We start from the raw sequence: 11,579 nt of genomic DNA on the forward strand, positions 1-11,579 counted from the left end.
CCACAGAGCCCACAGATCAATGGGTGAGGCTTCTGGCAAAGCAAATTTAGTAGGAAACCCAAGCTCTTTCCAGAGGAACTATGGGATAGGTTTTGCATGAGCAGCATCCCCTCTTCATGTCTCCCAAGACAGCCAGGCAGAATCCCTTCAGAGAGGCCCAGAGATCAATGGGGAGGCTTCTGGCAAACGAATTTAGGAAACCCAAGCTCTTTCCAGAAGAACTATGGGATAGGTTTTGCATGACAGCATCCCCTCTTCGTCTCCCAAGACAGCCAGGGAGAATCCCTTCAGAGAGCCCAGAGATCAATGGGGGAAGCTTATGGCAAAGCGAATTTAGTACGGAACCCAAGCTCTTTCCAGAGGAAAACTATGGGATAGGTTTTGCATGACAGCATCCCCTCTTCATGTCTCCCAAGACAGCCAGGGAGAAATCCCTTCACAGAGCCCCCAGATCAATGGGGGAGGCTTCTGGCAAAGCGAATTTGTAGGAAACCCAAGCTCTTTCCAGAGGAACTATGGGATAGGTTTTGCATGACAGCATCCCCTCTTCATGTCTCCCAAGACAGCCAGGGAGAATCCCTTCAGAGAGCCCAGAGATCAATGGGGGAAGCTTATGGCAAAGCGAATTTAGTAGGAAACCCAAGCTCTTTCCGAGGAACTATGGGATAGGTTTTGCATGACAGCATCCCCTCTTCTGTCTCCCAAGACGCCAGGGAGAATCCCTTCACGAGCCCACAGATCAATGGGGAGGCTCTGGCAAAGCAGGGAGGAGCACTCTTCCCAAAGATTCTCTTTCCAGGGTTGGAGGAGAAGGCAGATTCCGTTTGAGGAAAGAGAGGGAGAAAGGCTCTATCCCCCCCCCCCCATGATCAGAGCCCTTCCCTGTCTGGGCGAGATCAGATGCCTCCTCGCGAGGGCCTTCCCTTCCCTGCCTGGGCGAGATCAGAGCCCAAGCGGGCAGGGAATGCCTCTTTGGAGGAGCCTTTCCTTCCTGCTCTCCTCCGTTAGAAATGGGCTCTCCCACACAGAGGGGAGGTTGCAATCCACCGGGAGAAAGCCTTGTAGTCCTTTGCAGATGCAGGCGCTTAAAGCGCTGAAGAGATTAAGTGCCTGTAAACCATTAAAATAAAAAATAAAATAATCCTTCTTCTTATTGAAAGATCACAGCGAACAAAGGGGTGAGGGAAGAAAAAATGGCGACAGCCACGACGGATGGGGACAGAAAGGGCAACTCCCCCAAGGACAGCCCCACCGCAGTCCGCTCCTCCCATCCATCCAACCCGATTCAAAGGCTGTCGTTCCTATTTAAATACTCCGGTTCCTAACTCGAATCAATGGAAAAACGTAGGTTGGACCCTAGTGTTTTTAACACGTGTTAAATGAGGAAATTCGATTTAAATTTTTATCCCGCTCTACGATTTGATTTGTAGTGGGGACGATTGCGGTTGCTCTAGAACCGTTCTAGGTTTAAATCGGATCCTAATATGAACGCCACTCCTTGGATTCGATTCAGAACGCGGGGTTTCCCCTAGTGGGAACATCCCCTTGGCTTGCCTTTAGGGAAAACAGCTGTAATGCTAGAATGAATGTTGATGGGGAGAAGATCAGAAAAAAAGCTTGTGGCAAAGCATATACTGAAAGGTACAGTATGAATGAATAATAAATGAAGTTGGGATATTTAAGATCATCCATCTTAGATTATTTTTCTGAAAATTGCTCAAACACTGAGGTTTGCTATGTTCCACACAGGTAAGGTTCCTGGGCTGTACCATTTCAGTTGTTTACAGAATTTTCCACTTTGGGGTGAACAATACATATAAGGTGGACTGTGAAGCTGAAGGCTAGACTAGAATGTTTCTCTTGTTTACCTCACTCTTCATATCCAGGGAATATGTATATGAGAAAGTTTTGGAGCCACCATTTGAAATCTGCAGTTGTAAAACTTAGGAAATACTTTATATATGATCAGCACTTTGTCTAGACCAGTCTTTCCAAATCTTATGCCCCTGAAAGATGCTGGACTACAAATATCACCATCCCAGCCTTAGAGTTATAGTCTCAACATGTAGTGGGCACCAGGGTTGAATAAGGCTGGAGAGCCTTTCAAGGAAAATTATCAGTGATTCAAGATGCTATTGTGACTTTAGTCTGCTAATTGCTGGGAAAACTATTTCCCCCTGATGGATATTTGGAGTTAGAAAAGCAGGGTAATCCTAACATCCAGGGGTGGGAGGAAGGTTGTCATGCTATTAACAATAGAAGAAAAGAAAAACTAAGTTCAAAGTACTATGGACCAAATAAGGATGATCAGTGGAAATCTGAGACAAAATTTTATGGGTGCATGTCTTTGAAAAAGAAACACCATGGAAGCTACTGCTTATAAATCAAGGAGAGATCAAGAGGACTCTGCAACTTCAGATGAGCATGGAATGTGCATGCATTATCCAAGTGAAATGCAATGTAAAAGTTACACAAAATGGCATTTGCTTGGGGTTTGAATTTACACCTTCCTTGATACCTGGGTGTTTGGCTTTTGGGTGACAGATCTGAATTTTACTGGATTCCTCACGAAATCTTCCTAACTGAATTCCCCCTGCTGTTCATATTTCCATGGAACCCACTGTGAATCAATAAATCAGTCAATCACTTTATTTAAATCTCATCTTTTACCCGAGATAGGGATTCAGGGTAGCTTACAGATTTATTTTTAAAAATGCCAGCTAGCTAGCTATGTTAATTAAGGTTGGTGGAACTGTAGGCCAAAAATATCTGAAAGGCCATAATTCCCACCCCAATAAAATAGTGAAAGACTTACACACAAGACGGTTGTTTTAGCATTGTTTGTACATTCATGCCCTACCTATTTTGCGAAATGTGTATGGGTTAATTATATTTATTTAATTAAGAAACTCTCATCTGATTCCAACAGCTTCTCTCCAGAAGAGGAAATAGGTAGTTTCCTAGATGGAATTGTGCTGCAATGTTGGCTACCATGGCTATGAAAGATCAAATTGTTGCATCTATGGATCTAATTCTGGTGAAAACAAAATGTATATTCAATATAATTATACAGGTTGTGTCTTCCTTATCTGAAATGCTTGGGACCAAAAATTTTTGGGTTTCATTTATTTTTTCAGATTTTATTATTTTATTTTATTTATATGCTGTCTTTCTCCCAACTTGGACCAAGGCAATTCACAAACATGCTTAAAAACAAGAACAGCAACAACCATAACAACAACGATGCAGTTCAACTTAAAAACACAATTAAAACATCATATTAAAGTCAACAAATGTAAAATCCTTAAAATACAAAGTTAAAAATATAATACCATTAAAAAATATCAAAGCAAACACCCAAAAAGAAGCCTCCCTGGGCACAACTACTATTAAAAGCCTGCATAAAAAAGTTTATGTACAATGAACCATCAGAAGGAAAGTGTATCTCAACTACCATGTGAACAAATTTGGATTTTGGAATTCTTGATAAACACACATTCAACCTGTATTAAATTGCCAGATTTTGGAGGATTGACTATAGTAAAATGACAATGTTACCTACATTTTAAAAACATGTCCCATGACTATTATTTATTTATTTTATATCACATCTATCTCCTAGCACAAGTGTAAGGTGGCTGTTGATGTTTGTGTACGTTCAAGTTGTTTCTGACTTATGCTAACCTTAGGTAGGCTTGCCATATCCCGCCTGGGGGGGACTTTCCCAGTTTGGGGTGGGGCCACAGGTCCGCCCTGGTTTGGCCCCTCCCCCGGGCTCCCCCCCCAGCAAGGCCCTGGAGGCAGCTCCAGCCCTCCCATGGCTGTATGCCACCCTCCCCGCCTCCCTACCTGGCTTAGCCTAGAGAGCAGGTCTTCAAAATCTGCCACTCAGAGCTATTGCCAGCCCACTTGGTATATATACCCTGCAAGAGGCATTACTTTCTAGATACAGTGAGCAAAGAAAAAAGGCCATCAATGGTTCTGTTTCACTGGGAGTCTAATGCCTCCTCTTTCAATGTCTAGCACTCAGTATTGTTGTAATTCTTGATCACAGGATCATTTTTGAGGCCCTAAACGCCTTTACTTGTAATATGCAAATTTCTCCCGAAGCTGACCAATGGGAAAGAAGCAGTCAGCCCTCCATTTAGGTTGGTTTCAATGACTTGGAAGGAAGAGATTTTGCCTTGCAAGTTGCTGGTAAATAATAGAAAGCTTTGGGGTTGCAAAGGCTGCAGAAATAGTTTGACCCCCCCCCTTAAACATCCATGGCTGCTGCTATGGGATTCTGGGAATTGTAGTTTCTTGTGGCACCAGAGCTCTTTTGACAAAAGGAGACTGTGAGGCGTTGCCTGGCTGGGGCAGAGCCTCTTGCCAGCAGTGAGAAGGCTGCGATGATGAGGAAAAGCAGGGGCTCCTCTGGTGGTCCTGGCCACTTCCCTGGCTCCCTCCCTCCTCCTCCTCCTCCTCCTCTCCTCCTCCTCTCAGAGCTCATTCACACTTCCTGGCTTTTCTCCCCCCCCCCCTTCTGCAGTTTGGACCCCTTTAACGCCAAAGCTCAATGCTCTGAAATGCTGGTGTCTGTGAGGCATTTGGCCTTCTCTGTCAGAGAGCTCTGGTGCCACAATAAACTACAATTCCCAGGATTCCATAGCACTGAGCCCTGGCAGTCCAAGCAGTGTGTTTTGGACACAGAGATCCTCCAAATGAATCCAGTCCTAGCTTTTATTCTCTCACACCACATGCAGGAATAATAACCCACTTTAACTCAGTGCTAGGGAATCCGGGAATGCTAGGTGTTGGGAGACATTGAGACTTCTCTGTCAGTGATGGCTCTGAGGCCACCATAGACTACATTCCCAGCATTCCCAGCACTAACCCAAGACAGTTAAGTCACTCTCATACTGGATTATTTCCTCAGTGTGGATGCAGCTTTGGTGAGGAACTCTGGGCATTTCAGTCCAGCATTGTTATTTTGCAGTGCATTTTGGATTAGAGACAAGGTGACCAGGCATCCTCCTCCTTTTAGGACATGTCCTCTTCTGTCACATTTCAAAATGTCCTCCATTTGGATCATGGCTAAGAAGCATGGATTTATAATTACATGGGTGTTTTTAGCTTTTATTTTGGCCATGTCCTACATTTTTGCTTGGGTGCCCTACATTTTGGGGTGAGGGCATTGGTCACCTTGGTCAGAGAGCTTTCCAGGGGTTAACTGCCATTCTGCTGTGGTGCTGGAACAAACCACCATTCCCAAGATTCCATGCATTCAGCCAAGACAGTTAAAGTGGTCTCAAACCAGATTATTTCTCCAGTGTAGATGCAGCCCAAGCCTTTTGCCTCTCTTATGCCTGAGATTTCAAAGCCCAGCCTTGGCACCACAACAAGCTACAAATCCCAGGATTCCATAGGATGGAGTGATGAGAGTGAAAGCAGTGTGGCAGCAGCCTAAGTGTGCTTAATGCAGTTCTTAAGATGGTGCACCTCTTGCCACAGAGTCTCACAAGACTTTTTTGTTTAAACAACTTGTACCCATTACTCCATTTCATGTCCTTTATTTAGTGGGGTGGAATACACACAAAACAAGTCAAAATGAGGAAAACCAAGTCCCTTGACCAAAGGGTTGGTTGTGGAATAAGCCTCTGAAATATGCAAGAGGCAATGTTAAAATAAAGCCATGTTCCATGCTCAAATGTGCTGTTTGGAATGGGAGAGGGGAGTGGCCAGAAAGGAAGTACCTTTCCGTGATTGTCTAGAATAATGTCCAAATGTCCTCCATTTTGATCATGCCTAAGAAATGCATTTATATTAACATTTCTTAAAAAAGCCTCAATTTTTTGTGGTCCTCCACTTTTATAAAATGTGTCCTACATTTGAAAATGTTGTCCTGCATTTGTCCTACATTTGTCCCGGTTTGGAGGTCCTCACTTTGGCAACCCTACCTTAGGGCACACTATCACAAAGGTGTTTTTTGTTTGTTTGTTGTTTGTTTGCATGATTTGTTCAGAAGGGTTGAAGGCTTTCATGCCGGCATCCATGTTTTTTGTGGGGTTTTCGGGCTATGTAGAGCCATGCAGCCATAGCCCGAAAACCCCCAAAAAAACTATGGATGCCGGCCATGAAAGCCTTAAACCCTTCTGAACAAATCATGCAAAACAAAACAAACAAACAAAACAAACAAACAAACACCTTTGGATAGTGTGCCCTAAGTTAGGGTTGGCCATAAGTGATGACCTCCAAACGGGACACTGTAGGACAAATGCAGGACAACATTTTTCCAAGTAGGACCACATTTTATAACAAATGGAGGACACACAAAAAAATTGAGGCTTTTTTAAGAAAAATGTTAATATAAATGCATGTTTCTTAGGAATGATAAAATGGAGGGACATTTGACATTATTTCATAGACAGATCACGGAAAATGACTTCCCTCTTGCATCCCCTCTCCCCATTCCAAACAGCACATTTGAGTCATTGAACATGGCTTATTTTAACATTGCCTCTTGCATATTTCAGAGTCTTATTCCACAACCAAACACCCTTTGGTAAGGGACTTTGTTTTCCTTCATTTTGACTTGTTTTGTTGGTGTATTCCACCCCACTAAATAAAGGAGACATGAATGGAAGTTAATTGGGTTACAAGTTGTTAACAAAAAAAGTCTTGTGAGACTCTTGTAGGCACGAGGTGCCCCAATCTAAGAACTGCATAAGCAACTTAGGCTGCTGCCACACTGCTTTCACTCTCCTCACTCCATCCTATGGAAATCCTGGGATTGTAGCTTGTTTGGTGCCAATGCTGGTTTTGAAAATCTCAGGACATAAGCGAGGCAAAAAGTGCTTGGGCTGCCTATACACTGGAGAAATCCTCTGGTTTGAACACTTTACTGCTTGCCCTGAATGCTATGGAATTCTGGAAATGTGTGGTTTGTTCCAGGCACCACGCAGAATGGCCAGTTAACCTGGGAAAGCTCTCTGACCAAGGTGACCAATGCCCTCACCCCAAATGTAGGGCACAAGGCAAAAATCTGTAGACCTGGCCAAAAATAAAAGCTAAAAACCACCCATGTAATTATAACTCCCTGCTCTTCGCCATGATCCAAATGGAGTACATTTGAAATGTGGACAGAAGCGGACATGTCCTGGAAAAGGCGAGGATGACTGGTCACCTTGTCTCTAATCCAAAATGCACTGCCGACAATAAAACATGCTGGACTGAAATGCCCAGCGTCCTACCAAAGCTGGCATCCACACTGAGGAAATACCAGTATGAGAGTGACTTAACTGTCTTGGGTTAGTGCGGGGAATGCTGGAAATTGTAGTCTATTGTGGCCTCAGAGGCCATCACTGAAGAGAAAGAAGTCTCCAATGTCTCCAAACATAGCATTCCCAGTATTCCCTAGCACTGAGTTAAAGTGGGTTATTCTTCCTGCAGTGTGTTGAGAGGATATTAAAAAGCTAGGTACTGGATTCATTTGAGGATCTCTGTGTCCAAAACCACACTGCTTGGAATGCCAGGGCTCAGTCTATGGAATCCTTGGAATTTGTAGTTTATGTGGCCACCAGAGCTCTCTGGCAGAGAAGGCCAAATGCCTCACGACACCAGCATTTCAGAGCATTGAGCTTTGGCAGTTTAAAGGGGTCTCAACTGCAGAAGGTGGGGGGGGAGCGAAAAGCCAGGAAGTGTGATGAAATGAGCTTGAGAGGAGGATGAGAAGGAGGATGCGGAGGAGGCGGGAGGGAGCCAAGGGAAGTGGCCAGGGACCACCAGAGAGCCTGCTTTTCCTCATTCATCGCAGCCTTCTCACTGCTGGCAATAGGTATGCCCCCAGGCCAGGGCAACGCCTCATTCAGTCTTTTTTGTCAAAAGAAAAGAGCTCTGGTGCCACAAGACCACCCCCCCCCCCTCCCCACCCCTCCCCCCCCCCCCCCCCCCCAATTCCCAGGACTCCATCGCATGCGGCCATGGATGTTTAAGGGGGTGGGTTCAAACTATTTGCAGCCTTTTGCAACCCCAAAGCTTTCTATTATTTCCCAGCAACTTGCAGGCAAAATCTTTCCTTCCACGTCATTGAAAACAACCTAAAGGAGGGCTGACTGCTTCTTTCCCATTGTCAGCTTCGGGAGAACTTTGCATATACAAGTAAAGGCCGTTTAGGGCCTCAACAATGATCCTGTGATCCAGCTTACCAACAATACTGATGCTAGACATTGAATGAAAAGAGGAGGCATTTAGAACTCCCCAGTGATGAAACAGGGACCCATTGATGGCCTTTTTTCTTTGCTCACTGTAATCTAGAAAGTAATGCCTCTTGCAGGGTATATATTACCAAGTGCGGCTGGCAATAGCTTGAGTGGCAGATGTTTTGAGAACTGCTCTTAGGTAAGCCCAGGTAGGGAGTCGGGGAGGGTGGCATCAGCCATGGGTGAGGGCTGGCGCTGCCTCCAGGCCTCTTGCTGGGGGGGGGAGGTCCCGGGGAGGGGCCAACCAAACCCAGGCGGACCATGTGCCCCCCCCCAAAACTGGGAAAAGTCGCCACCAGGCGGGATATATGAAGGCCTACCTAAGGTTAGCATAAGTCAGAACACAAACTTGAACGTACACACAACAACATCAACATTTACACTTGTGCTAGGAGATAGATGTGATATAAAATAAATAAATAATAGTCATTGGGACATGTTTTTAAAATGTAGGTAACATTGTCATTTTACTATAGGCAATCCTCCAAAATCTGGCAATTTAATACAGGTTGAATGTGTGTTATCAAGAATTCCAAAATCCAAATTTGTTCACATGGGTAGTTGAGATACACCTTTCCTTCTGATGGTTCATTGTACATAAACTTTTTTATGCAGGCTTTTAATATGTAGTTGTGCCCAGGGAGGCTTCTTTTTGGGTGTTTGCTTTGATATTTTTTAATGGTATTATATTTTTAACTTTGTATTTTTAAGGATTTTACATTTTTGACTTTAATATGATGTTTTAATTGTGTTTTTAAGTTGAACTGCATCGTTGTTGTTATTGTTGTTGCTGTTCTTGTTTTTAAGCATGTTTTGTGAATTGCCTTGGGTCCAAGTTGGGAGAAAGACAGCATATAAATAAAATAAAATAATAAAATCTGAAAAAATAAATGAAACCCAAAAATTTTTGGTCCCAAGCATTTCAGATAAGGAAGACACAACCTGTATATATATATTGAATATACATTTTGTTTCACCAGAATTAGATCTCATAGATGCAACAATTTGATCTTTTCATAGCCATGTGAGCCAACATTGCAGCTACAATTCCATCTAGGAAACTACCTATTTCCTCTTCTGGAAAGAAGCTGTTGGAATCAGATGAGAGTTTCTTAATTAAAATTAAATATAATTAAACCCATACACATTTCGCAAAATAGGTAGGGCATGAATGTACTAAACAATGCTAAAACAACCGTCTTGTGTAAGTCTTTCACTATTTTATATTGGGGTGGGAAATTATGGCCTTTCAGATATTTTTGGCCTACAGTTCCCACCAACCTTAATTAACATAGCTAGCTAGCTGGCATTTTTAAAAAATAAATCTGTAAGCTACCCTGAATCCCTATCTCGGGTAAAAGATGAGATTTAAATAAAGTGATTGACTGATTGATTGATTCACAGGTGGTTCCATGGAAAATATGAACAGCAGGGTGAATTCAGTTAGTGAAGATTTCGTGAGGAATCCAGTAATGAATTCAGATCTGTCACCCAAAAGCCAAACACCCAGGTATCAAGGTAAGGTGTAAATTCAAACCCCAAGCAAATGCCATTTTGTGTAACTGTTACATTGCATTTCACTTGGATAATGCATGCACATTCCATGCTCATCTGAAGTTGCAGAGTCTCTTGATCTCTCTTGATTTATAAGCAGTAGCTTCCATGGTGTTCTTTTTCAAAGACATGCACCCATAAAATTTTGTCTCAGATTTCCACTGATCAATCCTTATTTGTCCATAGTACTTTGAACTTAGTTTTTCTTTTCTTCTATTGTTAATAGCATGACAACCTTCCTCCCCACCCCTGGATGTTAGGATTACCCTGCTTTTTTTCTAACTCCAAATATCCATCAGGGGGAAATAGTTTTCCCAGCAATTAGCAGACTAAAGTCACAATAGCATCTTGAATCACTGTATAATTTTCCTTGAAAGGCTCTCCAGCCTTATTCAACCCTGGTGCCCACTACATGGTTGAGACTATAACTCTAAGGCTGGGGATGGTGATATTTGTAGTCCAGCATCTTTCAGGGGCATAAGATTTGGAAAGACTGGTCTAGACAAAGTGCTGATCATACTATAAAGTATTTCCTAAGTTTTACAACTGCAGATTTCAAATGGTGGCTCCAAAACTTTCTCATATACATATTCCCTGGATATGGAAGAGTGAGGTACCAAAGAGAAACATTCTAGTCTAGCCTTCAGCTTCACAGTCCACCTTATATGTATTGTTCACCCCAAAGTGGAAAAATTCTGTAAACATAATCTGAAATGGTACAGCCCAGGAACCCTTACTCTGTGTGGAACATAGCAAACCTCAGTGTTTGAGCAATTTTCAGAAAAATAATCTAAGATGGATGATTCTTAAATATCCCAATCTTCATTTATTATTCATTCATACTGTACCTTTCAGTATATGCTTTGCACAAGCTTTTTTCTGATCTTCTCCCCATCAACATTCATTCTAGCATTACAGCTGTTTTCCCTAAAGGCAAGCCAAGGGGATGTTCCCACTAGGGGAAACCCCACGTTCTGAATCGAATCTAAGGAGTGGCGTTCATATTAGGATCCGATTTAAACCTAGAACGGTTCTAGAGCAACCCGCAATCGTCCCCACTACAAATCGAATCGTAGAGCGGGATAAAAATTTAAATCGAATTTTCCTCATTTAACACGTGTTAAAAAAACACTAGGGTCCAACCTACGTTTTTCCATTGATTCGAGTTAGGAACCGGAGTATTTAAATAGGAACGACAGCCTTTGAATCGGGTTGGATGGATGGGAGGAGCAGACTGCGGTGGGGGCTGCCCTTGGGGGAGTTGCCCTTTCTGTCCCCATCCGTCGTGGCTGTCGCCATTTTTTCTTCCCTCACCCCTTTGTTCGCTGTGATCTTTCAATAAGAGATAAGGATTATTTTTATTTTTTATTTTAATGGTTTACAGGCACTTAATCTCTTCAGCGCTTTAAGCGCCTGCATCTGCAAAGGACTACAAGGCTTCTCCCGGTGGATTGCAACCTCCCCTCTGTGTGGGGAGAGCCCATTTCTAACGGAGGAGAGGCAGGAAGGAAAGGCTCCTCTCAAAGAGGCATTCCCTGCCCGCTTGGGCTCTGATCTCGCCCAGGCAGGGAAGGGAAGGCTCCTCGCGAGGAGGCATCTGATCTCGCCCAGACAGGGAAGGGCTCTGATCAATGGGGGGGGGGATAGAGCCTTTCTCCCTCTCTTTCTCAAACGGAATCTGCCTTCTCCTCCAACCCTGGAAAGAGAATCTTTGGGAAGAGTGCTCCCTCCCTGCTTTGCCAGAAGCCTCCCCCATTGATCTGTGGGCTCTGTGAAGGGATTCTC

The 11,579-nt window shown here is 43.5% G+C and overlaps 1 protein-coding gene and 1 pseudogene across 8 annotated transcripts in view; one reads left to right on the forward strand and one right to left on the reverse strand.

Annotated features, from left to right (window-relative positions):
* Positions 1–11,579, reverse strand: part of LOC121920665 — a 1,182,487-nt pseudogene that overhangs the window by 477,393 nt on the left and 693,515 nt on the right.
* Positions 1–11,579, forward strand: part of ARHGEF28 (Rho guanine nucleotide exchange factor 28) — a 257,884-nt gene that overhangs the window by 241,794 nt on the left and 4,511 nt on the right. For 7 of the 8 annotated variants that reach the window (XM_042448458.1, XM_042448457.1, XM_042448460.1 and 4 more), the window contains one exon: positions 9,645–9,758. The exons of the other annotated variant lie outside the window; for it this stretch is intronic. In XM_042448458.1, coding sequence (XP_042304392.1) covers positions 9,645–9,758 — 114 coding nt within the window. The remainder of the gene's footprint in view (positions 1–9,644; positions 9,759–11,579) is intronic. 8 annotated transcript variants of the gene reach the window in all.

Source organism: Sceloporus undulatus, chromosome 2, assembly GCF_019175285.1.
Source record: "Sceloporus undulatus isolate JIND9_A2432 ecotype Alabama chromosome 2, SceUnd_v1.1, whole genome shotgun sequence".
Lineage (NCBI taxonomy): Eukaryota > Metazoa > Chordata > Lepidosauria > Squamata > Phrynosomatidae > Sceloporus > Sceloporus undulatus.